Genomic DNA, 27955 nt, shown 5'->3' on the forward strand with positions numbered 1-27955 from the left:
TGTGAGGAAAAGAGGATAATATTTCCCCTTGTGCTTAACGGGAGCTGAACGCGATGCATTCTGCTGTCTCCGCCCTCGCTAATGCCTCTCCTCCATAATCACACCTTCTGGCTTCCATCTGACGGAGCCGTCAATCAGCTGTTACCTAAACTCCTGGAGAGCGAGCGGAGCGGAGGGCAACATGTACTCCCTGGATGACTTTGGGTAAGGAGCCGCTCTCGTGTTCTGGACTGTCTCTCCCTGTTCCCTGACTCTCGCTCTCTCGCCCCCGCTCCCTTCCTCTCTGCGCATCTAAATTCTATGAAATAGAAGGCAATGGGCTGTGGAAAGTGTGGTGGTGGTGGTGGTGGGGCGAGCGAGGAGAAAGCTATGTTCCTGCGTCTCCTGCCAGGGTTTCTGAGTCTCCAGGCTCTGTTTAAAGCTTGTTCTCACCACACAGCGGAGCCATGTTTAGATGTTTAGCTGTGTGTGTGTGTGTGTCTGTGTCTGTGTGTCTGTGTGTGTTCAGTCTCCGACTTGGTCATCTTTGACTTAAGTTTCTATCTAGAGAGAGAGAGATTTACTTTCTCTCTCCATCTCTTGCTTTCCCACAAATCTCTCGCTGGCCAGCTGTTGGTGGATTGGTTAAATAATGAACGAGCTTGTCTGTCAGTGTGTCCGTTCAGCTGCTCTGGATCGGCCATCGAGAGAGAGAGAGAGAGAGAGAGAGAGAGAGAGAGGGAGAGGGAGAGGAAGCTAATCTGTGAATGGCAGCATGGACTCTCCAGCACAGATCCGGGGTTTCGAGGTAATGTGGACTTGTCAGATTAGTGAGCGGGACATGTTGATTCGCTGGCAGTCCGATTCAGATGTGCTTCAGGATAAAGTACAGTAGGCCGCATCAAAGGATGATACTGATTCATGCTATGGTAATCCAGTGTTAAACTCTCTCTGTATTTCCCACCCTGGAAGCTCTGGTGGTAAACAGTGTTGTCATGGTTCCTGTTCTGGGAGAACCACTTAGTCTCCTTCATCCAGCATTCCTCCACTTAGCTAATATTTGTTTTCTCTCCTCTGGTTCAGAAGACAAAGTGAAAAATGTTGTTTTGCTTCAACGCCTTGTCTGGTAACTGGTCACAAACATTTGTGATTTAGGACATTTTATCAACCAAACAAATCATAGATTACGACCAGAGTGATCAATGCCCTGATTGACAGGTAACATCATTGTGAGCTGGACCCGCCTCCTCGTACCCTGACCCCCGCTCAGCCAGCAGCACCGGGTCATGCTGCCCCCCTCTAAGCGCAGCGTGTCGATACTCTGGGGACGGGGGGGGAGGCGGGGGACTGCCTGCGGTATGGTGGTCTACAGAGTCCACACAGATCCGGATTAAAGTGGTGGAGGGGAGGAGTGTGTGTGGGGGGGGGGGGCAGGTCGTACCATATGGGACCGTAACGACCCGCCCCTGGGCTGCAGGCCAGCTATTGAAAACAAACTATAGCATGGAGCTACGGCTCCATAGGCAGTCCTTTATTCAGTGAACTGATGTACAACACAGAGTGGATCTGGTCCCTTTACTTACATCTCAATGAAAAGTATACGAGATGTTGGAAATCAGGGCCTGGTCTTCTACATATTTTATTAGACAAGCTGTCCGTTGTGCCAGAACTCCCGAGCTGACCCAATCATTTTAAACGTTTGGCCAGGGAATCATTCCAAGGATCCATAATAGATGGATGCATCACACATTGTTCCATCACACATTTCTGATCAATATTATCTGACCTAGAATATTCCAAGGGGCTTAAACCTTTTTTATATTCTAAATTTGGATGTGATTTCTGAACCTGGATGTTTGAATGGTTCTAACCCCTGAGCATCAGGCAGTATACGCCACGGTCATAGAGGGGGAAAGCCCTGGGCTGGGACAGGACGAGCATGCTCAGGCTATCGCCTCTCTGGCGGAGCCAGAATCACACGCTGGCTAATGATAAATCTCGTTGGCACATGTCAGGAGTCTTGTACACTAAATGGCTGTTTACTGAAGCCCGCTATAAGCCTAGTTCTGCTGACTAGGAGCCTCACAGTGGCAATCACTCACAGCCGCCTGCTTTCAGCGCCGTTTGGTTCTACTGAGTCTTGTACTTTAACACAAACGCACGTGTCAGAATCCAAAACCTGACCCTGGTGTTTTGGATGCTCGGAAGAGTGTGTGTGTGTGTGTGTGTCTTTGGGTGTAATCCTTAAAAGGCTGAACTTGTTTTTATTGGATCAGTTGATCAAACCAACGCCGTCTGAATTAGCATCCCACTGCGGGGAAGGATTTAGCAGATTTAGCCGAAATTAGCTTTAACTTTGCACTGTGGACACCGGTGGCTATTTCTCTCACACACACACACACACACACGCAAACACATTTTCCGTTCTCACCCCCCGGTCTGGCTGGCACCCTAATCTATACGACCAGATTACAGTGCACCCCACTTTTCATCAGGGCAAACCCTGCTTAACTCTGGGTGACCATGGCAACAGCTGGCAGCCGAGTTGAAGGGGGGGCGGGGGGGCGGCATGAACCCTGATTCCTGCCCCCCTACTCTGTTAACTGCAGCTATCGGTCCATTTATTGTTTCATAGGGTGTGTTTCTCTGTGGTTGTGTGAACAGTGTGTGTATTGCACATATGTTGGTGTGTAGTAGAATGTTGTTGGGGGGCAGGGCTTGATTTTGGAAGCTATGAGGTAATCTCCCTTAGGGGGCTAACAATATTACACACACACACACACAAACACACACACACACACACACACACACGGTAATACACGCTCATCTGTCATGCAGACAGATAGCAGACCGGTCAATGACTTCATCTCTGTCAGTCCTTTGTTTCCGGGTAGATGAGCGGATCTCCCAGTCTCTTTCTCCCATAAAGTGCAAGACATGCACTTTAAATCAAACTCCCCACTCTCTTAGAGGAGCGGATCCTGTTACAATCTAAAGTGGATACCAACGGTTTTATTTCCCCAGGTTTTTCTGGGTTCTTTTGTTGGGTCGTCACTCTTGAACGATTCACTGGGCTTCTGTCTGGAGGATTATATTTTCTAATGGCTGGTGATTTTGCGAGCGGCCCGACAGTGTAGCAGAACAAGAAGGGACTGCCGGTGATCGTCTCTCAGCTCTGGGTGTTTTCTTTGTTCTTTAAACATGGATGTGCATCATCTGCAATCGCTTCGATACTGCCTCCCACAGAGTGTCAGCGACTCTGGACTGTTCTACACTCATAACAACTCTGCCAGGTTGGTCAGCCAAGTATGTTTGTCTGTGTGTGTGGGTTTGCGTGTGTGTGTGTGTGTGTGTGTGTGTGTGTTGTGTGTTCATGTGCGTGTCCTCTTGGTAAAAGTTGTGTTATTACAGGGGCTGTGAATGGACGATAGTACCCTGATTATGAACCGAACCTATCTTGGTTGATGTGTGTCCATCTCTGGTCTGAGTCTGAGTCTCCCTCTCAGAAGGTTCACTACATCTCTTTGTGTCTGTGATGAATTTCACGCTGATATTTCCGTGTGTGTGACAGGTAATCCACAGGCCAAATCACACAACTAAATCACAGATGTTATCTCATACTTATCTTAATCGAAGAAAGAGAAACTGTTGTTTGCATGAGGAATTGTGTGTTAAATGTATACATAAATGTTTTTTGTGTGTGTGTGTGGGTGTGTGTGTGTGTGTGTGTGTGTGTGCGCACGCGGATGTGTACAGTTCACGTGTTCTCTATTCAGTGTACCACTCTGTCCCATGGCGGGCCCGTCGGAGTGACAGGATATTAAACGTTCAAAGTTCTTTGCAGTGCTTCCAGTGAGCTGCTCTTCGTTCAGACCTTCAGAGGATGCAGCTGATAAAAATAGCCTGATGTATGAAGCCTTCACTCAGCACCTTGCGTTATGATCGTATTCTAAACACGCAGAGCTCCATGTATTGTGTATGCTTTGAATAGGCAGGCTTCCTCCTTTACGTGCTTTATTCACTAAACTTTCAATGAGAACTTGGCTTCTGGCAAAAACCATAACCTTTCGGTCCACTTCTCTCTCTCTCTCTCTCTCTCTCTCTCTCTCTCTCTCTCTCTCTCTCTCTCTCTCTCTCTCTCTCTCTCTCTCTCTCTCTCTCTCTCTCTCTCTCTCTCTCTCTCTCTCTCTCTCTCTCTCTCTCTCTCTCTCTCTCTCTCTCTCTCAGGGCTTTGGGGTCAGCTGACCTCGATAGCCATCTTGTCAACAGTTACTACCCGGTGATGTAAAATGAAGGACAATGAAGGTTTATCTGTACATTATGGGGAGTACGTTTTTTCTGTGCCAGCTGATCCTGCTCTTTATCCCATTAGAGCCCCACACTCACTTGGCCTCTACTGGCAGATGCACTTGACTCTTGAGGAGAGAGGAAAAGATAAAACGCTTTCAGACCGTACATTTGGTTGGATGTTTGGGTTTTGTGTGAAACTAGGATCCTGTGAGGTGTTTGGCATGGGTAATATCCTAACATAGTACAAAATAATAGTGTAAAATCCTACAAAATATCATACAACCACCTTTAAATGGAACATTTTGGGGCAGACTTAATTAAAATATATATAATATAAGGGCGGGATGTGCCTCAGGAGGCAGAGCGGGTTGGCTGGTAACCGGAAGGTTACTAGTTCAATCCCCAGCTCCACCTGAGAGTGTGGAGGTGTCCCTGAGCAAGACGCCTCACCCTAACTGCTCCCGCCGAGCTGGCTGTCGCCGTGCGTGGTTGACATCGCCGTCAGTGTGTGAATGTTTGCATGAATGGGTGAATGCTAGGCAATACTGTAAAGCGCTTTGAGTGGCCACTGGTTAGAAAAGCGCTTTAGAAACACAGTCTATTCAACCTTTAAATATATTCCATACCCTGTTTGGTAAAAAATAGCCTCTGGCCCATTTGAAGGTCTGATAATAGACCTCTCGTCTGGGTGGCAGATTAAGATATATCTGAATCTATAGGAAATGGAATTAAAGTGGTAGTAGTGGAATACAGCTTAACGTTTGCTGCCGAAGTGACTCGCTGACAACCCTTCTAACGGGACATTAGATCGAGTGACCGGCCCGCCACACGCAGGGCACTGAGAACATAAGACCTTGAGTGGGACGCTATTAATGCTATTCGGAGGACCTACTGCAATGGCGGCTCCATCCTGGCCTGTACAGCGCGGTGCTTCTACTGTCGTTTCTATTGTAATCCATCCAGGAGGCAGAGGGCCTCTCACAGCACAGCGGAATCCCGGACCTAAAGTCCTAAAGTCAGAGGTGAAGGGAAACAGGGCGGGATGCAGATTATATCAAATCTGAGCCGTATCCGTGACTCTTTGAAGCTTTCAGCGCTCAGATTTATAGTTTGAAAAGTGGGGAATGTTGGATATATATTGCTATTTCTAAGCTGCATTCTTCTATGATGTACAGTAATGCCCTGATATGATCTCCGGTGAGAGGCATCAGCCCTACGGTGTCCTGCCTCTTGGTTCTTGCGTCTCGCTGTTTGCTTGGGGCCTCTGGCCTCGTCAGCAGGGCGCTACGGCCACCCGCCCCGGGCTCACGCTCCAACCATTCATCGTATGAACAAACGCCTCACTGTCGGAAACACTAATAAAGTATTCCTTCTCTGGGGCTCCTGGTCACAGGGCTTCATCACACGCACAGCCCGACTCAACCCTCACTGTTCACATCAAGCCCCACAGCGGTCTTCATCACTGCACCACACCTCCCACTGCTAACCCCTCACTGCACCACACCCCCCACTGCTAACCCCTCACTGCACCACACCCCCCACTGCCAACCCCTCACTGCACCACACCCCCCACTGCTAACCCCTCACTGCACCACACCTCCCACTGCCAACCCCTCACTGCACCACACCCCCCACTGCCAACCCCTCACTGCACCACACCCCCCACTGCTAACCCCTCACTGCACCACACCCCCCACTGCTAACCCCTCACTGCACCACACCCCCCACTGCTAACCCCTCACTGCACCACACTTCCCACTGCCAACCCCTCACTGCACCACACCCCCCACTGCTAACCCCTCACTGCACCACACCTCCCACTGCCAACCCCTCACTGCACCACACCCCCCACTGCCAACCCCTCACTGCACCACACCTCCCACTGCCAACCCCTCACTGCACCACACCTCCCACTGCCAACCCCTCACTGCACCACACCCCCCACTGCCAACCCCTCACTGCACCACACCTCCCACTGCCAACCCCTCACTGCACCACACCCCCCACTGCTAACCCCTCACTGCACCACACCCCCCACTGCTAACCCCTCACTGCACCACACCCCCCACTGCCAACCCCTCACTGCACCACACCCCCCACTGCCAACCCCTCACTGCACCACACCCCCCACTGCTAACCCCTCACTGCACCACACCCCCCACTGCTAACCCCTCACTGCACCACACCCCCCACTGCCAACCCCTCACTGCACCACACCTCCCACTGCTAACCCCTCACTGCACCACACCTCCCACTGCCAACCCCTCACTGCACCAGACCTCCCACTGCACCAGTCCTCCCACTGCTGTCTTGTAGGAGTAGAGAGGTTGTCCTCCTGGTCACAGTGCTTAGTGGGCCTGCGCTGTTTTTAGTTAGTTCCTGTCCGCCGCGCTGCTTGGCTCGCACTGTGTCTGAACCGTCTTTTCCCCGTGGAGCTGATTAGCTGGCGAGAGTTAAATCCAGTTCAGCTACATTTAAGACCGGTGAGGTAATGATGACGTGTCTGCCCGGCTCGGCCTCTAATCCAGGTAGAGTCTGGACCCATTGCCCCCTAAGCGCACACACACACACACACACACACACACACACACACACGTACATGCCCAGGCACAGGCTTCCACTGTGTGTGGGTTTAGCGTTAATTTGTGAGAATGCAAGTGCAAGTTTGTGCACGCATCTTTGAATTGAAATCCAGCTAAAAATAACTCGCCTTTATTTTGGGATGTGTATATTATATGGTGTTCCCATTTTCCTAGAACAGGAAGTTGGTATTACCGGGCAAAATAGGGAGGAGTCATGCGAGTTATTATGGCTGTAAAAGATGATGAAAGCTAACTGTATGTGTATTTTTGGTGCACTTCAATACGACTCTCACTTCCTCCAACAAGAGGTCCTTTGTCACCGCTCGCTTCGTCTTGATTCATGTTTAGTTGTCGGTTGTCGCAGCAGTATGCAGATGCACGCAAAGCTTCATGCAGCTTTCTGCGCCGCGGTGTCACAGTAGCTGTTCAGCTCATCACATGACCCTGAGCAGGCCCGCCTCACAGCAGGCCTGCTCTGTGGGCCACTAGAAAGGGTAAACAATTACCGTGGCAACCGGGGCGTGCCGCCCCCGGGGTGCCATCTATATAGCCATCACAGCCCCCTGCAGCCCCATCATCCCCAGACCTCAGCTGGGTGCCTCCCAGGCTCAGCCCTACAGAGCCAGGATCCTACATTGGAAGCTAATTCAGTTTACACTATTGAATCCCCTGACAATTTCCGAATGAATCAGCATCTGAGAGATGTGTGTGATGGTGTGATGATGTATGCATCATGAAGAATGTAACATGCACAGCTGGAACGGTTTCTTAGTGTTGGCCAACATGTTTGACCTCAGAGACACGTGGTGATTCACTTCTGTGGCTCAGGTGCTCTCTGAAGTACATCTTACGAATGTCCTGTTTGGTTTGCATGAAGGCATTGCCAAGAGATATACAATAAAATACCGTGGATTCAACGGAGTAGAACTTGCAACACTGTACACACGCACACGCTCACACACACGCGCTCACTGAGTAGAACTTACAACACTGTACACACGCACACACAGGCTCACACACACACACACGCACGTGCGCTTATGCATCAGGTCAAAACAAGAGCCTCCAGCACTGAAGATTCTGCTAATGGATTTTGCTGATGGAGAAAACACACTGTGTGTGTGTGTGTGTGTGTGTGTGTGTGTGTGTGTGTGTGTGTGTGTGTGTGTGTGTGTGTGTGTGTGTGTGTGTGTGTGTGTGTGTGTGTGTGTGCTCCTTTCTCCTCCTGGCCTACCAGCCTGGAGGTAAGTGCTTACGCAGCAGAACCTCTCCTCAGGTCTCCTCTCTTCCTCACACTCCTTCTCCTAACCCATATTCACACTGTGTCTTTGGGCCGGTCCCGGGCCGCTCACATCACCCATTGCCCTGGTTCAGTCCCAGGAAATCATTACCTCCCCAACATACCAGGTCAGATGAGTACAACATGAAATCAATCACCCCTTCAAACTGTCCACGCTACCCCTCTTCACTGTATGTTAACCATGTATTGATTAAAACATAGCTGTACTTTTTGTAGCTATCCCAAATTTATGCTACATTCTGTTGTTTGTTATACTATTGTTATTCTAAAGATGTTTATGAAGGCACTTTTTTATTCATTTCACAGGTGTTTGTATGTTAAAGGCACTTTGTGAAAGATTCAGACGTGCTCACTTACTGATCCCTCTGGCCGGTAAGTGAAGTGCAGCCTGCTCCATCTAGCGCCTGCAGTGAGCTTATCGCGAGCTCTGTGAGTTAATCAAAACCTAATGTTGGTTATAATCATGAATAAACATTGTAAAAATGAAATGGTTATGAAAGAAGAGCCATTATCTCCACTTAGACGCCACAGGCTTTTCTGAGCCATGGATCGAGTCGGAATGTTTCTCAGCTAAATTACAACGTGTTCATATCACGGTAATTTAAAGTGATTTATGAATGTAAAAACCCTGCAAACAGCACTTTTAATGCATGGTGATTTGCTCTATTTGTTTTTGCTAACCTGTTGTTTCAGGTAAGATATTATAGCCTGATGACATTGAACACTTTCAGGTTTTTAACACTATTTATTTCAGAGATATATGGCATAAATAATATCCCATCAGCATCCCTTGAGTCCTCAATGTTATGATGGAGGAGCGGTGATCCTTAAGGTCTGGAAGCTGATGTGTAATTATGTGTGCATGTCTCATGCGGTTGTAACCTACAATCTTTCCTCTCTTATTCAAGGGGAGGGCAGAGGGGGGCTGCCATGCATCTTTAAACACGTCTCTGCAGTCTGCAGTCTTCTATAGGACGGAGATGGCGTTGAAAACAGGATGATGATATTAGCCAGATGCATTTTCCATTTAATGTTGGACGCCGACTGCGTCTTTATTTTTGCTGAAAGGGGGAGTTGCGAGGCGGAACCCCTCCGGCACGCAGGTCTCCATTCAGCCATGTGATCCCATCCTAAAGCCTGACCTTCTCAGTGTACGGCCCCATGTTGGGTCCTGACTACAAGCCAGTAGTCACTTTACCTCCCCCTGTCTCCCTCTCCTCCCCCTGCCTCCCTCTCCTCCCCGTCCACTGTTCACAGTTCACCAGTCGGTCTGGCCGGTAAGGCCCCAGTGTGAGCCTCGGGGCGTGGGGTTTTATGAGCTGAACCAGCTGTCAGGTTAGGAGGTTATTTTTTGACCTATGGAGCGGAGCCTCTGTCCATCTTCTCAGGTAGCACTCAGAGACCCTACCCCTACCCTCTGCAGTGATGCCATGGTACAAAACAAGCCTTGGTGTTCTTCAATGCAGTTTATTACATTTTTATATCCCTATTTGAGCCTTCAAAGACACTAAGCACTTTTGACGCAACCTTAACCTGGTTTCAAGCAGCAGTTGTGTCTATGGAGCTTTCCGTGGCATTTAATTGAACAGAGCTGACCTTATCTTAGGCCAGATCTACTTGAGGTGTTCTCGGGTGAACAGAGCAGAAAAGAAATGTCTGTGGCCCATGGTTCAGGCCCGACTGAGGGCCACAAGGGTAGCAACGTGCGCTCTTCATCTCCCCATGTGTTGAATAAGCAATGTCAGTGGAGTATGTGCCTCATGTCAAAGTGCTCTCCCTGATACTGGAGGGAGACGGTTACCGTGGCAGCTGGAGCATGCTGGCTTATTACCCCCCAAACTGGTCCAGGAATAGGGCTTGTTTTAGTAACTCTGTACCCCCAAACCAGTCCAGAAATAGGGCTTGTTTTAGGTGCTCTGTGCCCCCAAACCAGTCCAGAAATAGGGCTTGTTTTTGTAAGAAGAGCCATCAGACTGTGGTGACGATGGTCTCACTTGTGAAGATCTGTCGTGTGGTTTTGGAGACTTTGGAAAAAACGTTCCATCAGTAGATCCTTACCACGACTGAACCTCTACAGCAGGACTGTAGCACTTTGAAATATGACCCCTTTCCTCTGAAATATGAGCAAATAATACTGATGTATTCTTCTTCTGACAGCCAAGAAGATATGGATTTTGAATCTTCTCAGCTTACAGTCAGATGATATAGCCACAATACGCTGTTCCTGCTTCAAAGGCAGCTTGTCATGGTAACATGATATGCATTCAATACTTCAGGCCAGCTCAAAGAGCACAAAATATTCCCCTGAAGCAGTATGAAATACTAGTTTAGTGATGTGGCTCCTCTGGCCGATTTTGAGGCTTCCTATAAATCCATTTTGCATTGAATAGGGAAGACCATGGTGTTTACCTAAACAGGCATTCAACCGTCATGTAGAATGAACACGTTTTAGACATCCTGTATCAGTTCCTAAGTTCTTGGATCGTTTCTACCCCCTGACCTTTCCGAGTACAGCAGATTCTGTGGGCTGATGGTTTTATGCAATGTAATGATAAACGGCAGACCAATATTCTGGGGTCAGTGTTTATAACATTTCTTCAATTACATAAGAGGGCCATTGGCGGAGTAAAATGCCTGGTTCAATAGAACGAAGTCTACTGGGGAGGGGAAAGTCAAATAAGATCCTGGTTTACTCCATCAAAGTTGTAACTGTCTTTTGGGATATTATCGCGATCCAAGGAACAATGTATATATATATGGAGCAGTCACTTGGGACGTGTTTGAGAGGAACGCATACTACTAGCTACTAGCTACTATACTACGAGCTACTAACGCATGTAGCTGGCGGCTGGTGACAGCAGCTCTAAACCCTCTCAACATGGTGGCCTGATCTGCAGACGGTGCGTTTACACCAAGTTAGCCCAGCTTACATGATGACAAGCTGACAGGCGTGTTTGCTGTCCAATCATCACTTAGTGAAGCCTGGGCGTCACTGACCCGGGGCGGTAAAGACCACTCACTGGGACCGAGAGTCAGACCGGGGGGTCCGGGGGTACAGATGGAGGGACAGGAGGAGGAGGAGAGAGGTCAAGATACGGGGAGAGAACACTTGTGATAATTTGAATGTTAGCATTGTCCTCTGGGCCTTGGAGACGCTCCCCCTCTCCCCCATGACCAGCCTGGAGGACTGATGATATCTCTCCCCTCCATGGTGTTCACATTCATGTTCCCATCGTGCTGATGTAGAGGCGTTATCCACAGAGGAGCCATAAGAGCGGACGGCCTTCTTGTTGGGCTGAGGATAGTCAGTCTGTCGGGTTTATTTTTGACCTTGAATCTTTCGCATTTCTGAACAGCGAATGTAAAGATAGAACAGTGAAGCTTGTTGACAGACACCGGGTCCCCGTGACCAAGATCTGTATAAATAACTTGTGTCTCACCCTCACAAAACCCCCCAACCGTCACCCTGCTAGCATACCTCGGCAGACCTCCGCCAGGCGATAGGCAGGCTCTGCATCTGACGTCCCGTCGCAGACCGAGTCCAGGCGTGTGCGGCGCTGGCTAAACATACACAGTGCTGGCCAAACGTGCACGGTGCTGGCTAAACATGAGCGGTGCTGGCCAAACGTGCACGGTGCTGACTAAACATGCGCAGTGCTGGCCAAACGTGCACGGTGCTGACTAAACATGCGCGTTGCTGGCTAAGCATGCGCGGTGCTGGCTAAACAAGTGCGGTGCTGGCTTAACATGCGCGGTGCTGGCCTTACGTGCACGGTGCTGGCTAAACATGAGCGGTGCTGGCTAACATGCACGGTGCTGGCTAAACAAGTGCGGTGCTGGCTAAACGTGCGCGGTGCTGGCTAACATGCTTGGTACTGGCTAAATGTGCGCGGTGCTGGCTAAACATACGCGGTGCTGGCTAAACGTGCGCGGTGCTGGCTAAACGTGCGCGGTGCTTGCTAAGTGTGCTGACTAAACGCGTGCGGTGCGGGTTCAACATGCACGGTGCTGGCTCAACATGCGCGGTGCTGTCCAAACGTGTGTGGTGCTGGAGGGCTGACAGGGAGCTTGACCCCTAGAGGTGTTGAAGGTGACAATGAGTAAAGGACTTCACAGCTTCGACAAAGTGAGCCTCGTGTTGGCTCACATGAGGCTCGCTTTGGATGTTAGCCATCCAGCAGCTGCTAGCCCTGCAGAGAACACATTGCTCCGGCGCTAAAACCGTGAGGAAGCCACAACTCCAACCCATCGCTGTCAATTCATTCTCATGGTCTCTGAGCTCCGTTCGCGGGGAGGATAATTGCACCTTTTGAGAACTCATCTGTGATGAACTTGGTTAATCGCAGTTAAACTGAACCCTGTAATTAAGTGTCCAAAATTATCTCTTCGTGTTCAGGGGGAAGACTTCCCTTTGTAGTTATTTGTAGAAGCGACGTGTGTGTGTGTGTGTGTGCGTGTGCGTGTGTGCGCGTGCTTGCTTGCTTGCTGTCTGCACTTCTCAGCATGTAGCCCTCAATCAGTTTGTTGATGAGACACTTGATCACACACCATGTGATTACCCACCGTGTTATTACCCAGAAGGTCCACACACACCCATGCGGTCGCTGGCTCTCAAAACGCTCAGCGGTGTGGATCTTGAACGCCACACTAAAGGCCTGCGGGGAAAGGGGCGGGGCGTGGCCGAATGTTGAGGCTTTTGCAGTAGGCTTGTTTCCACGGTTTCCAAATGGCTGCCCCACCCTCTCATTGGGAACTGGCTGTCATATTTCTATAGTGGAAACATTGTTATTTTCGCTCAAAGGAATTAAGTTCTGGTGGTTTCATGAAGAGGAGGCGGTCTCCTCTCTGCCCACGAGCCAACCCGCTGATGTGGTAGTTGGGATCCTGTGAATCCACTCATATTGTTGTGAATGCGGTTTTATTCAGGAACCGTCATTAGTTGTGCTAATAACGTTGAGAAAAGGTGTGGTCACTATCTCGCCCCGTGATCTCACCAGCTTGGCACACAGCAGTGGTTCTATATAACTGTTCAGATTCGCAACGTACCATTCGTATCATAAAGAGCTTGTATCATCAGAATTTGAACTTCAAATATATTCTCCCTGAAACTGACGACATTTTGATGTTTCTGGATGAGCTTTCTTTTTCACCGATTCTTTGTCGGATTTACGTTTCAACCACTCGTCCATTTCCTTGATTTTATTTTTTCTAGCTTTCAAAATTGAAACTTTCTTCTTTTCATTTTTAGGTGCTCTAAATCGCTGTTGATCAAAGCTCCTGCTAGCCAAACCATGTGAAGCCTTCCTCCCCTAACCCTGTGTCTCGTTCTCCTCCTCTCCTCCTAGTGAGCAGAGCATCTGCCAGGCCAGGGCCTCCGTCATGGTGTACGACGATGCCAGCAAGAAGTGGGTCCCCATCAAGCCAGGCCAGCAGGGCTTCAGCCGCATCAACATCTACCACAATACCACCAACAACACCTTCAGGGTGGTGGGCGTCAAGCTGCAGGATCAGCAGGTAGAAGAGAGGCCAGTGTGTTGGTTTCTGTCGGCTTCCTTTACTGCACTGAGCTCTGAGCCGATGTCCACCGCTGAGAACGGAGCACTTTGAGAAGGCTCTGTTCCCAGGAGACAAGGCAGAAGTCACAGGAGATGAGAGAACTGCCTTGTGGGTGAACATGGTTGACATCGTGTCTGGGTGTCCAAGGATAGACTGAACATTTTTTTATAGAAAAATGTTTCTACATCTTGTAAATGGTTAAGACTGCATTTATACTGGACTTCTCTAAACAGTGGCCACTCAAAGCGTTGTCCAATTATTTTCTGACATTCACACATTCATACACACATTCACAAACCGACGGCGGTGTTCACCATGCAAGGCGACAGCCAGCTCTTCGGGAGTAGTTAGGGTGAGTGTGTGTGTCGAGGTGTCTTGCTCAGGAACACCTCGACACACACACTAGCAACCTTCTGGTTATGAGTTAACCCACTTTACCACCTGAGCCACTGCCGCCCCATCTAAACATAAATTGACATATACTGTACGTACGTGGCCTAAAAGTGAACACAAGGACTCTTTGAGGGACAATTTGACTGCATTTGATTAGCAAAGGAAGACGGCAGGCTTACTTACGTCTCTAAACAAAGCAGGCAGTAATTTGAAGCCACCGCAGTTTGAAGACATCCAATGCTGTGATTCATTTACATTAAAGGTCCAGTCTCTGTCAAGTTGAGTGGCATCTAGTGGAACATACTTATATGACATAGTGAAGTATGTTTTAATTTGTGTATAATCCCATAAAAATAAGAATCGTTATGTTTTCGTTACCTGAGTTTGATCCCTTTGTATCAACGTGGGGAGCCCAGAACGGACAAACTAGAAAGAAGCGCAAGGGAGAACGTTGTTTTTAGAAAAAAATGTGTTTTGGACTGAGTTGTAGGAAGGAGGGCGGCGTGTTGTCTCCTTGGCTACGACCCATTTCTGATACATTTTTAGTACCGTTGTTGTGTCGGAGCCTTATAATGAGTGATGGATATGAGATGTGCAACATCGTACATAGCGTTATATATTAGTGTCCTAGAAGATTAACACTCTCTGACACAGACATCAATATCTACCGTTGGCCGGACAGAGCTCCACACATCCAAACATGCCGTGGCGTGACACATAAGTGAGAGAGCGACGGCAACATTGGGGAAATGCTTTCGCTCAATCATTTATGTCCGTGACCTTATCATAAAGTTCAGGTGTCACTGAACTATTCAAATGCTATTGCATTATTAAACTCTCTAAGTGTAAATAGATATGAAATATGTATATGTGTGTGAGTGTGAGTCCGTATGTCACTAAACTTTGTAGCACCGTGTCAGTTCAGTACGGCTTTGATTTTGAATGAAACATGAGAGACGACGACCCAGACTCCATGTTGGGCCATAGGGCTGCAGATCGTCTCATGGACCCCCCCCCGTCTCCGTTTCAGGTGGTCATCAATTACTCCATCGTCAAAGGCCTCAAGTACAACCAGGCCACGCCCACCTTCCACCAGTGGAGGGACGCACGCCAGGTGTACGGCCTGAACTTCGCCAGCAAGGAGGAGGCCACCACCTTCTCCAACGCCATGCTGTTCGCCCTCAATGTGCTGAGCTCGCCGGACGGGGGAGGAGGTAACCAGGGCTCACAACGCTGATAACGCTGGTACCACTGGACCAGTGATAACGCTTGTACCACTGGACCAGTGATAACGCTGGTACCACTGGACCAGTGATAACGCTGGTACCTCTGGACCAGTGATAACGCTGGTACCACTGGACCAGTGATAACGCTGGTACCTCTGGACCAGTGGTACGCTTTACTGGTGCACTACATGTCTTATTCCAGAATAGAAACGTAACAAGACAATGGATCTAGCTCTACCAAACGTGGGATAAAAAAAACACATTCCTGCTGTCGCTGGACACGCGACAGCAGTGTCCGGCGTGTGTCCGAAAAGTATGACGGAAAATGGTAACAAGTAGTACTTACTACGGTACTTAATACAGTACTGGAATAATAATTCTGTTTATTTGGGCTCAATGTGGGACTAAACATTTTGAACACATTACTAGCTTGAATAACGTTAGCTTAGCGCATGTGTTAATGTTCCCCAAAGTATTTTACGAGCTAGAGATATTTATTTCTTAGTTTTGAGGGACATGTAGCCAGGGCCTGTGCGATGTGATGAGGAGACCCCCTGCAGAGTGTTGATCGACGGTCAGTGTTGTGGTAGACGGATCCACACCCTCAGCCCACCGCAGTACAAACACTTTTCATTGTTGAAGGGTTTTAGTCAAATCCACATGACTTTACATACAGGCAAAATGACTCCTGCCTTCTTTCCAAAGGAGGCCTGCCTGTCTTTACCTCTGACCTCTGTTTGTGTCTATGGTATTGATCTCAGAGTGGATGCCACACACACCATCCAAACATATATATGTACAATGACACTCTATATATATATATATATATATATATATATATATATATATATATATATATATGCAATATATTAAATTTCACCGTATAGTACTGCAATTCAATTCATTTCAAGTAGGGGTTAGTAGGGGCTGTATGTACCGCTCACCTTTGTGATTAATATATATCCCTTGACAATAACTATAATATGTAACAGTGGAGGAAGTAATATTTTAAAGTTATGTAAGCGTGTAATGACGGTCATATCCATCGAGTCAGTAGCCCCCACTTCTGACCGAGTAAGCTTTGGTCCTCCACCTGCCACGGCCGAGCCTCCCCCTGATCCTGTGTGTGGGCGCAGGCCTGCGTTTCAGACTCTAACTCTATGCGACTATCTGTCAGAAATGGTCAATGAGACGTCTTCTTTTCAGAATGCAGTATCATATCATCTTCTGAGCTGAGGCCTGCTGCCCTCTGGTGGTGATTTGTGCTTACTGCAGCATCATTGTTCTTTTTTCTTTTCAAGCAAAGCATATAAACATTTTGTAGGTGAAAGGAGAGACCATAACCACTTATGACTTCATAAAGAACCTCATATTGTACTTAGATTTTTTTATATTGCTAATCCGAGTTTGATTAAAACTCGGGTCAGCAATAGCAGCTGTTGAACTAAACTAGGAGCTGTGTGTGATCATGTGCAGTGTCAGGGGGTGGACATGGGTGGTTACTATAAATTATGTTAGACCGTAACTCTATTAGACACTCAACCCAACTCTTGGTCTACCAAATATTTTCTAATTGGCTCTGGTTACAGTCTACTTATAGTGTGTGTCTGTGGTTGTGTGTGTGTGTGTGTGTGTGTGTGTGTGTGTGTGTGTGTGTGCGCGCTTGCAGGGAACTTCTGGGTAATATTTGTGTCTCTCTGGTGTCATCCAGTCCATTTTTGTAGCTTTCCTATTGGTGGGCAGCTCTGTCTAAAATGCCAGGGAGCGGTCTGGTCTTACCCACCCCCCCCCCCAGTCTGGCTGCATTTGGCCCTGAGATCATGGCCCCCCCTCGCACAAAGCTCTCCGGTCTTGGGATAGCGGACCTCCGTTCTCCGCAGCGAGCCCACCGTCCTCCAGGCCAACCTCAGGGTGGGTTGTGTGTCCCGTAGCCGTGGTAACCGGGACCCTCTCACTGAGGCGGCTGATCTCAGGAGGTACCTGGTCTAGCGATGCCGGCTCTGGACGCAGCCTCCGGAAGTCTCCGCAGGGTCTCCTCGGCCATCATCCTCCTCAGTGAGTAGGCAGAGCAGAGGCTCAGAGCGTCCGCCGTCTTCACATGTTCTTAGGTCAGCAGTAGGGCATTCTGGGTAACTACAGGGTTCACGCGCAGTGTCGTAGGCTTTGGGATGTTTCTGCCTTCAGGGAGACCCCATCGAAGTGTCATTGTTCAAGCTGTCACAGAATGAAGAGGAAGGTTGTGTGTTCTACTGCTCTGCGTGGGGATGGAGCCCTGGTTACCATAGAGACCTGTTGGGAACGTGTCGTTAGAAAAGGATTTTAAAATGATAAATCAAACAGGGAACATTGTTACTAATAATATGAGTGTTTGGGGGATGGGGAGGATTCATATTCCGCCCTCTCCAAATAGTACAGCAGTGTTGGGCAAGACCCCCCTTACACACACACACCTTGATTAAACATAGCCCCCATGCACGAATATTCAACCCCCCCACCTTACACGCACACACGCAAGCATGCACATGCAATTACACCCACACAGACACACACTAAGAGAGGAAGACGCACAGACAGACGGAAACACACACACACACACACACACACACACACACACACACACACAGACAGAAACACACACAGACAGAAACACATACACCACGATGACAAAAACACACACACAGACAGAAACACACACACAGACAGAAACACACACACACACACACACACACACACACATACACACGCATGCAGGCAGACAGACAGAAACACACACACAGACAAAAACAGACACACAGATACACACACATTTGAACCCCCCTTACAGACACACACACACACACAAACATTGCACTTATGTGTAAAGCCCTTGTCTTCCTACCGTCCCCGTGGCAACAACTGGCTAACACCCCCCTACCCAAACACATACTCACATTCACACACGCGCACACACTCACACACTCACACACGCACATATTTCTACACGTTCAAATGCCTGGCGCAGCAGAGGTGGATAATTGGCCGTTGAAGTCTGCCTCGTTAGGACCGGCAGGTGGCACAGGGGGTCCGCTCAGCCACCTCAAACAGGTGCTTTAGCAGATAATGAGGGAAACGTATCCCTAGTCAGGGCCGGGCCGGAGTCGTGACCGGGGTCCGGTGGTATCCTGGGGACTTCGGTGTGTGTAGATGGAGGGTGTGTCTCTGTGGGCCGGTGGGTGTGTGTGTACACGGCACAAACACTCCGTGATCTCCATTGTCTCCACTGTTGACCGTCGCTCAGGGCGAGTGTTCTGCTGTTGCCGGCAAACAGGGAGAACAGAGGGTCTGTCAAACCTGTCTCCAAGGCCCCCAGGGGCCCTTATCTCTCTAGAGCGGAGGTCGCGTCCCCCCCCCCCCCCCCCCCCCCCCCCCCCCCCCCCCCCCCCCGCCCCCGACGACCCGCACAAACAGACTTGTGACGGTTTGCGTTTTTTCAGTCATTCCTCCTCTGTTCCAAGATGGAGGCTGTTACAGAGCTAGGGAAGTGTTGACATGTGTCATCATGTGACACACCATCCCCGTGTTGCTCTGGCAGCTGAGCCTTTAATCACCCCCGCAACACAAGCAGGGATCAGAGAGTGAGGTAAACAAGCAATCACCGTGTCACCGCGTCTGGCTGACTTCACCCACCCAGCCCTTCTAATAGCAGTGAAAGGGAAACATTCAGTCCACACAATGAATTGCTCCGAGGATTAATCACTGACACACACGCACCGCACACACACACACACGCACCGCACACACACCCACACACACACACACACACACACACACACACACACACACACACACACACACACACACACACACCGGTTTCCAGTGTGATTACCCGTCACACAGGCCCTCTACACTCTGCTCCCCCTGTGTTTTGACTAACTGGTAAACTAGCACTTAACCAGTCCATACACCGTGATTTACCTCTTCACACCATCGTTTAAAAAGGAGTTCTTAGACAGTGCAGAACTTTAACTGCAGTCTAACGGCCGTGGGCTTTAGCATCCGGTTGCTTCCTGTTGACTGCCCCCAGTCCCCCCGAGACACAGTGGAAACATCACCCTCGGGTGCGCTCCCTTCCCCGCTGCGCCGCTGCCTTTTAATGGCTGGTACTCTGGTGCTCTGGCGGGGCTCAGAATAGGATTCTTATTGAGGAACCCAGCGGGGGGGGGGGGTGGGTGGTCCGGAGGTACTGGCTGCAGTCAGCTGGCTGCAGTCAGCTGCGCTTCTGTGGCTTCTAAGTCCCGCTCCCACACACACACACACACACACACACACACACACACACACACACACACACACACACACACACACACACACACACACACACACACACTTATGTGTGTGTGCGTCTATGGGATCCGCAAAAGGTGCATGATAGTGACAGATGTATCCTCTGTAAAGGGAGCCTAACCAATGTTTGTAGTATTAATGAATCACATTGGAAGGAGCTTCTTGCCTCTGATAGGTTGGACAGTTACCATGCAGAGGGTCCATGCTGTCAGTCTTCTCAGTGAGCGGTTGTGTGAGGGCCGGCGGTCACGCTGATAACAAACAGGTCTTTGAAGCGCTCAGGAGGTCCTCTAATGTATTATTCTGTGTTCTGATCTTCCACGTTAAAGCCAACATCGACCGCCGAACCACACTTTACAAGTGACAGTTACTACAAGTCATATGACTTTATATATAACTGTTTCTGGTTCGCTGCAACAGGTTTATGGAGCATTAAGTCACGTGTGTGTACGCTGAGCTCACTCACAGAGTATGTATGGGGAAGGAGGGAGGGCTTTTATCATAGCCCACCTCATCTAGATAGCAACACCTGTTGTTACCTTGAGTGGTATATCACGGTTGTCAGGTAGAGTCTGATCAGACGCCTCAGTAACCAACCTCTTCTCCTTATCACCCCGATAGGACAGGCCCTGCCCACCCACAGCTAAAGGCTAATGGGTTGATCTGTTTCCATTACAGGAGCAGCTCCTTCCTGGCCTGATTCTGATCCTCAAGTTCAATATCAGAAGCAAAATGATCAAATCCTCCACTATAAAAGGATGGATGAGCTACTGCAGTTTCTTCTTTTCTGAAGTCAGAGTTCTTCTCGTATTGACATATGGGATTATAGGCGTTGATAGGTCATGGTTTTCCTGTTCTTACTGTCATTTCCTGTTGTGTTTCTTCCAGGTCCTGTTCAGGTCCAGAGGCAGAATGGTCCGTCCTCGGAGGACAGCGAGGCACAAAGGAGGTGAGTTCTGCTGCCATGTTGAAAACACTCCCAAAAAACTCCCACAACACTCCCAAAACACTCCCAAAACACTCCCAAAACACTCCCAAAACATTCCTGAACACTCCAAAAACACTCGCAAAACTTTCAGATCAAATCAGTTGATCCCAACCCTGGAACACTGGCTCGACTTCCACTTCAACGTTACATAACTTGGAAAACTATGAGGAAAATGATAAATGAGTGGGCTGCTAGGTACATATTATACTGTACCGCCAATGGAAGCCTCATTGATGGCTTTTGAAGTGCAGACCTACTTCATAGTGATTATAATCACCTTGCTTGAGGCCAGAGTCTCCCCTCTTCTTTTCCCAAGTTTGTTTCCCCTGAGAGAGACCCCGAGGTTTGGAGGAACACCTGAAGCATTCCTGCTACCTTCTTCTCTCTGACGTTACCTATCTTATTTCTTTACATGAACCCAAGCCCTATGTATTGTGTGAGGATAAAAACAAATGTGGTTATGAATTATCTTCGGCTACTGCTCCCTTCAATATACTAGTCCAAGTCAGCTCTACACTGGTACCCATCAGCGGTGCACAACAGTCAGCGGAGCACTGGTACCAGTCAGCATTGCACTGGTACCAGTCAGCTGTGCATTGATACCAGTCAGCTGTACACTGGTACCACAAAAATGTAGACTGGTACTAGTAAGATGTACTGTAGACTCCCAGTCAGCTGTGCACTGTTCCCAGCTGGAAGGGACAGACTGGTCGGGTCTGGCGCTGAGGGGTCTGAACCTGGGGGGTGTGGCCCTGAGGGGGGTCGGGGTCCGTCCCTGATCCCCGTCCCCTGTGTGTTCCTCTGCGTGTTGCAGGATGATGGAGCAGCACCAGATGCAGGCACACAAGGAGAGAGAGCGCAGGACGTCAGGATCAGGTGAGCCTAAACAAATAGACTCGCACCTTGTTAAACACACACTCACTCAACCAGTCAGGCTCTACCTGCACACAAACACACACTCAGGACGCAGCACACCCTGCTTTGGATACGGGCGGACTGGTTTGAGGTCTGAGGGCGGGTCGCCTGGGAGGCCCGACGCTTTTGCAAACCAAACATCCACCGCAGTGCAGGTGTCAGCGAACGCCTCGGCTGGCCGCACGTTGACATGTTTCCTCTGTGGCTGACGGGCCGATCCACTGCTGTCCCGAGGTGAGGGGGACAGCGCGGTGGGTCCTGAACTGAATGGTCCCGGGTTCGATCCCCTGATGTCCGCAGCCTATCTGTAGATGTCCCGGAGCGAGATGCCGTGCTCCCTACCTGCTCCTAAACGGCATGTGTCTAAAACTCTCTCTAAGGTGGATAAACGCATCAGCTAAGCGAGGACTAAACCACTAAACAGATCCCTGTACTAATACTAGAGGCTAAACATACCCCATAGTAACCACAACCATCCCCCACAATGCAATGCCCCATGTAGTCCGACGTAGATTGAACCCGGCACCGGCGGTGCCTCCCTCCACGGTCCTGCTCCTCCCTGCCTGTGTGCCCCCCCCCCCTCCTCCCTTTGACCGGAAATTTCAAATATACCCACTCTTCCCCCCCCCCCCCCCCCCCCCCCCTTCAAACCTGCACACAGGTTGAAGCCCTCTTCCACCTCCTCCACCTTCACCCTACCGCCTGCACCCTGCAACATGCCTTACTGCCATCCGCTGCCCCCAGCTACCGTTGGGGAGGGGGGGAACATGCTACATGCTACATGCTACATGCTTTCTCAGTCATGGCTCAGTCATGTTGCGTTTTGCTTCTTCTTTTTCGTTCCGATGTTTGGGTTCTTTTGATTGCTCCTGATTTCTCTCATCTTTTTACTTGCTCGGTTGCTCAGTGGGTTGCTTCTCATCCGTCTCATGTTTTGCTCTCTTTTCTTTTGTTTTTTCTTTGTTTGTTGCCCTCCTCCTCCTTGTCCGTCCTGCTCCTCCACGTCTGTATCTCTGTGTCTGTGTTGTTTCTCTCTCTCTCTCTCTCTCTCTCTCTCCCTCTCTGCCTCTCTGCCTCTCTCTCTCTCCCTCCTATCATTCTCGCTCTCTCTATTTCTCTCACACTCACTCCTCTCTCGCTCTCGCTGCCTCGCGCTCTCTCACTCCTTTCGCTCTCTCACGCTCTCTCGTTCTCTCTCTCTCGCTCCTTTCCTTCTCTCTCGCGCGCTCGCTTTTTCTCTTTCACTTACACTTTCACTTTCTCTCTCTCTCTCTCTCTCTCTCTCTCTCTCTCTCTCTCTCTCTCTCTCTCTGTCTCTCTCCCTCTCTCTCTGTCACAGTCGTCTCCACTCTCCAATATAAAGTCGCCACCCCCCCCCTCCCACCCTGACACTCCGCCCGGGTACAGACACTACAGGGCTAGCACCCTGCCACCCTCCTACGTGCGCGTGGCCTCCTCCTCCTCCTCCCCCCCCTGCTCCTCCGCCTCCTCCTCTCCCTCCCAGGAGAGGGAGGCCTCCAGGGACCAGGGGCAGCTGTCCTCCCAGCTCTCCACTTCCCTGGCCTCCGCCTTCTCCCCCGTCCAGGGCGGGGTCGGCACCCAGGGCCGGCAGGTCCGCCAGATCCCCCTGTCCCCCCCCACCATCGCCCGCCACTTGCACCACCAACAACAACAACAACAACAACAGCAACAACAACAACAGCTGTATCAACAGCAACAGGAGATCGTCCTCCCGCCCAAACATGGCACCTGGTCCGCCTCGCACATGTCCCACATGTACGCTCAGATGCAGGCCGCCCAGTCCCCCGCCCAGTCCCCCCCGGTCATGATGGCCATGCCCGGGAAGCAGGCCCCGCCCCCGCAGCCCACCCCCCCGGTGGTCCTGCCGCTGCCCCCGCTGAGCTCCAGGCCCAAGCCCCCCCCCATCGACACCAGCCTGGCCTCCCAGCAGTACGCCCAGCACCTGACCCCCCAGTCCAACGGCCTGCCCGAGGAGTACTACTCCCCCCACTCCCACCACCTGCCCGTCACCCCGCACTACTGTGAGGCCGTGCCCATGCCGCCCCTGACTGGCTCTCCGGCCCAAGCCCCGCCCCCTCAGGCCCCGCCTCCTCAGGCCCCGCCCCCTGGCCAGTACCCCTCCAGCTTCCATCCTCAACAGCAAATGCAACAACAACAGCAGCAACAACAACAACAACAACAGCAGCAACAACAACAACAACAACATCAGCTACAACAGCAGCAGCAGCAGATGTACCATCAACAGCAGCAGCTGTACCAGCAGCAGCAGCAGGTTTACCAGCAGCAGGCTCTGCCCCCCTCCTCCTCCTCCTCACCCCCCTCTTACACTTACGTGTCTGACGGGGGCTCGCCCAAGAAGGCCCCCTCCCCGGTGCCCCAGCAGGCCCCAGGGGCCCGCAGCAGTAAGTATGAGGAGAGCAGAGAGAGCGGAGGAAGGAGACTCTGCAGTATGATGTTATGTGTGTGTGTGTGTGTGTTTGTGTGTGTCGCTAGCAGCTGTGTCTTTCAGCATGAGCATATTGTGAACCTGGTGCTAGAGGCAGCCCCATTCTCTTCTTCATGCCCTGCAGAAACGTAACAACAACTCCCAGATCAGTCAACCACGTGTCCTGGTGAATCCCTCCAGCCGTAGTGACACACAAGAATGAAGATAGATTAGCCGGAGAGAATTGGCTTCATAACAAATCTGAACTGTGCTTACTTTACGTTGTCCATCGCTATGATGGTCAAACATATTAGAATAACTTATTCATAGATTTGATGATGACATGAGGGCAGGTTCTTTATAACAGAAATTCACATTTTCTTGAAAAGCCCAGGAAGGTTTCCTGCTATGAATACAAACATAAAACATATTGAATCTTTTGCATATTAAAATGAATCCAAATTGTGACCCAATGCGCTCATACCATTTTAAAGAGGAAGGCGATCTGAGCGTAGATTAATAATGTCATGTCTCATCTGACAGAATGAACAGATTAGAAGACTCGTTTGAGTAGATTTAAGTTTTTCCCGATTACTGTGAGACAGATTTATGCATTCTGTAAAGGCAAACCCTGAAGAGTATAACGCCATAAAATACCTCTGACCTTATCGCCGCTGATGAATGACTAACCTGCTCCCACCTGTTTACATAACAAAGCCATTCCTCCCAGGGAGCGGTGTTTCCGAAGCCTCGCTCCTTAGATCTCCCCGTGTTCTCCAGGTGAATGAGTGGCCCCACGTCAGCACCCTGGGCGCAGAGAGGACCCCCAGCCCGCCTATTGGTCCATTAGTCTTCCTCATTAACGTTCCTAACTCTACCGCTCCCAGGTCCCCCTGTCTCCGCAGGTCACCCGTCGTCCATGCTGTCCGTCGCCCCCCCTCCGGCCCCCGTCCTACCGCCCATGGCCGGACCGCCGCCTCCTCCGCCTCCTCCGGGGCCCCCTCCCATGGCGGGGCCCCCGCCCATGCCCCCTCCACTGCCCGCCGGCGGGGGCCCTCCTGGGGGCCCGCCCGGGCTCATGCAGCCCGCGGGGCTCGCCGCCGCCCTGGCCGGCGCCAAACTACGTAAAGTACAGCGCGTGAGTATCACACTGGCGGGCCCCTGGCACGCACTCGGGCCCCTACACCCCCCCCCCCCTTGAGGTACCTTTGTTCTTATGGGAGAAAACCCATAGAGAGAACACCCTCTGAGATAAGATAACATTTATGGATCCCTGGGAAGGAAGCCAAACCGCACTCACACAGCGTGCTCATGGGTGTAATGCAGCGTGCGTCTCCCGAGGCAAACACCGCAGGTGCACAGTAAACACGGCCCCGTCGGAGGCCCTGCTCTGAGCCTTGAGCGCCGGTCGCGGGAGACCAACCGTGTGGATCTCGTCTCCCCCCTTAGGATGAGAGCAGCCCCCCGGGGTCGGGCGGCTCCCGGAGCGACTCCAACCGCTCCAGCGGCGGCAGCGGGGGTGGAGGGGAGGGGCTGATGCAGGAGATGAACGCCCTGCTGGCTCGGAGGTGAGGACAGGAGACCCCACGGCCGTGCATCACTCACACGCTTAAACTGCTGGGAGAGAGCCACATGAGAAATGTAGTTGTAACTATGTAGTTGTAACTATTAGTCACCCTATGCTTTGTGAACCTTCCAGATATGCATGAAACCCCTCACTATAAATTAGTTTTTCATTTGGTTTATTAAAGAAGGATTTGAGGAGATAGAACGGTCATCGGTGGTACACTTACCATTGTGGTTTGTTTCCTGAGGATGCCCCTTTCTCTATACAGATGAAGTATCTTGAACAACGGTAGCTGTTTAAAGTGTAATATGCCTGCTAGATGTGTTGTTGTTGTGATGTTATCTATGGACCGTGTTAGTTCTATGGACCGTGTTAAATGTTCTCCTTACTTTTTCTGATCCTAAATCCATGATTGAATTCTTGTGTCTGATTTGTCTTCTCTCAGGCGGAAAGCATCAGAGAAACCTGATGAAGTGAGTATCTGTCTATCGGAATAGTTCTCCTCTTCCTGTCTTGGTAAACGGAGACTTAGAATCATCGCGCGAACAGGCTAATGTTACCAGATTCCTGGCTGTAGAAGAGCACACATTAAGGTTATTGATCGCTGGAACTGTTTGGTTCTCATCTTCTTCTGTTCTACAGGACGACTCTGGCGGTCGCGGACAGAATTCTACAGGTACAGAACCGTCCGTTGGAGAAACACCTCATCCGCACACACGCATCCGACATGTACATTTGACGCTGATCTTCCCTCTCTCCTCTCATCAGATGCCCTGAAGAAGCCGTGGGAGCGGTCTAACTCGGCTGAGCGCTCCTCGCTGGTGTCTAGGTCAGTAGGGCGTGAGAGCGCTCCATCGCTTTGTACCCTAGGCCCCCCGCGGTGAGCTGATGGGTCCTCATAGGTCTGGTGTGTCTTGTGTTATAGAGTGAGGCCTGTCGGCAGCTCCAGTGAAGCAGACACAGAGTTCGACAGAATGAAGCAGGTCCGGTGGTGCACACTTTCACTCCTCCTCATCTCTTTGGCTGACATGATGTCTACCAGAGAACTAACGCTGAGCTCTTTCTCTGCAGGAGATCCTGGATGAAGTCGTACGTGAATTGCATAAAGTTAAAGATGAGATCATCAATGGTGAGAAAATACTTCAGTACCCAACGCTCTACCCAACTTCATATTGCAGCTCATGTCACTTATTTCAATAACAAGAAATTGCTCTTCTGAATGGCCTCTACATTAATTCTGAAAGTGCTCTAAAACCTACCCTCTGCGATTTGACTCCATCGCCAGCTCTTCAAGGAATTCAACGTTTATTGATTGTCCACATATTGTTTAAGTGTAAGAAAAGTCTAGCAATGTAAGTAATGTTTTGTGATAACCAGAGCAGTGTAGCGTTGAGAATCCCAAGATTGTCTATCCTTCAATCCAGCCATCTTGTATCCTGTCTCCTGCAGCCATTAGACAAGAGATTGGCAGAATCAGCACGTCCTAGTGTCTCCTGAACACCAGTGGGAGGAGCCAGAGGATCGACAGACAGTCACAGACCTCAGGAATGTTTCCCGCCATGTTTCTGTGACGCCATGTTGAACAGTCAATGAGCCGTGATGGAAGTTACAGAAATGCTGCGCCAAACATTTCTCAATCTGCCGCAGAACAGAGGTATGAGGAAGCAGTGGAAACAGAGCGACGAGACGAGAGGACATCGAGGGAGAGGGAAGTGAAACGTGTGAGGGATGTGCAGGTGTGTGCGGAAGGACTTGGCTGAGAGGGGGAATACGGTGGCGGTCTGACACTCGCACTGAGTTTGGTTTTGTCACGTGCTCCGCGAGAGACCGAGAGACTCCGTCAGCCCAGGGTCGCAACGCTATTCTTTTCAGTCATAAGAAAAAACACAAACATTTTTCTAAGTTTTTACTGTTTTATTTAAAAATGCTGTGATGATGATGATGATGATGATGATGATGATGATGATGATGTTGCAATTAATGACAATGATAATTTGATTGACATTGTAGGAGAAACCACCCTTGCACATACTTTGTCAGCCTTTTATATTTTCAACTGTTTCTATTTAGTTGTCCCCTAGTCAAACCTTAAAGGAACAAAAAGCACAATACAGGCAGACAAAGTGTTTCAGACGCACCTCTCCGGTTTTCAAACCCTGGCGATGGCCTTGTTCATATTGACATGTGTTTCTATCCTACTCAAAAAATGTTGGGTGCCATGCAGGTGAGTTTCTCATTTGATCCAGAAATGGGTCTTTAGATAATCCCCTGCGTCCAGGTCAACAATAAAACCTGAATAACTGGATCTCCCTTTCCAGTCCAGTCTTGCTCCAGTGTGATCCAGGCGTCGGGTGGAATCAGGTGGAATCAGGTGGAATCAGGCTGAATCA

The 27955-nt window shown here is 50.1% G+C and overlaps 1 protein-coding gene across 1 annotated transcript; it reads left to right on the plus strand.

Annotated features, from left to right (window-relative positions):
• On the plus strand, positions 1-27930 carry evla (Enah/Vasp-like a). Its single transcript, XM_079752677.1, is given in 15 exon segments — positions 1-204; positions 13497-13665; positions 15131-15314; positions 20538-20598; positions 21452-21513; positions 22892-22923; positions 22925-23975; positions 24886-25136; positions 25448-25566; positions 26011-26038; positions 26208-26241; positions 26334-26394; positions 26491-26548; positions 26637-26694; positions 27015-27930. Coding segments are annotated over 15 exon segments (2229 nt in total). The 5' UTR covers positions 1-181; the 3' UTR covers positions 27053-27930.
• The last annotated feature ends 25 nt before the right edge of the window (positions 27931-27955 follow it).

This window comes from Pollachius pollachius, assembly GCF_949987615.1.
Source record: "Pollachius pollachius genome assembly, chromosome: 15".
NCBI classification, from domain to species: domain Eukaryota; kingdom Metazoa; phylum Chordata; class Actinopteri; order Gadiformes; family Gadidae; genus Pollachius; species Pollachius pollachius.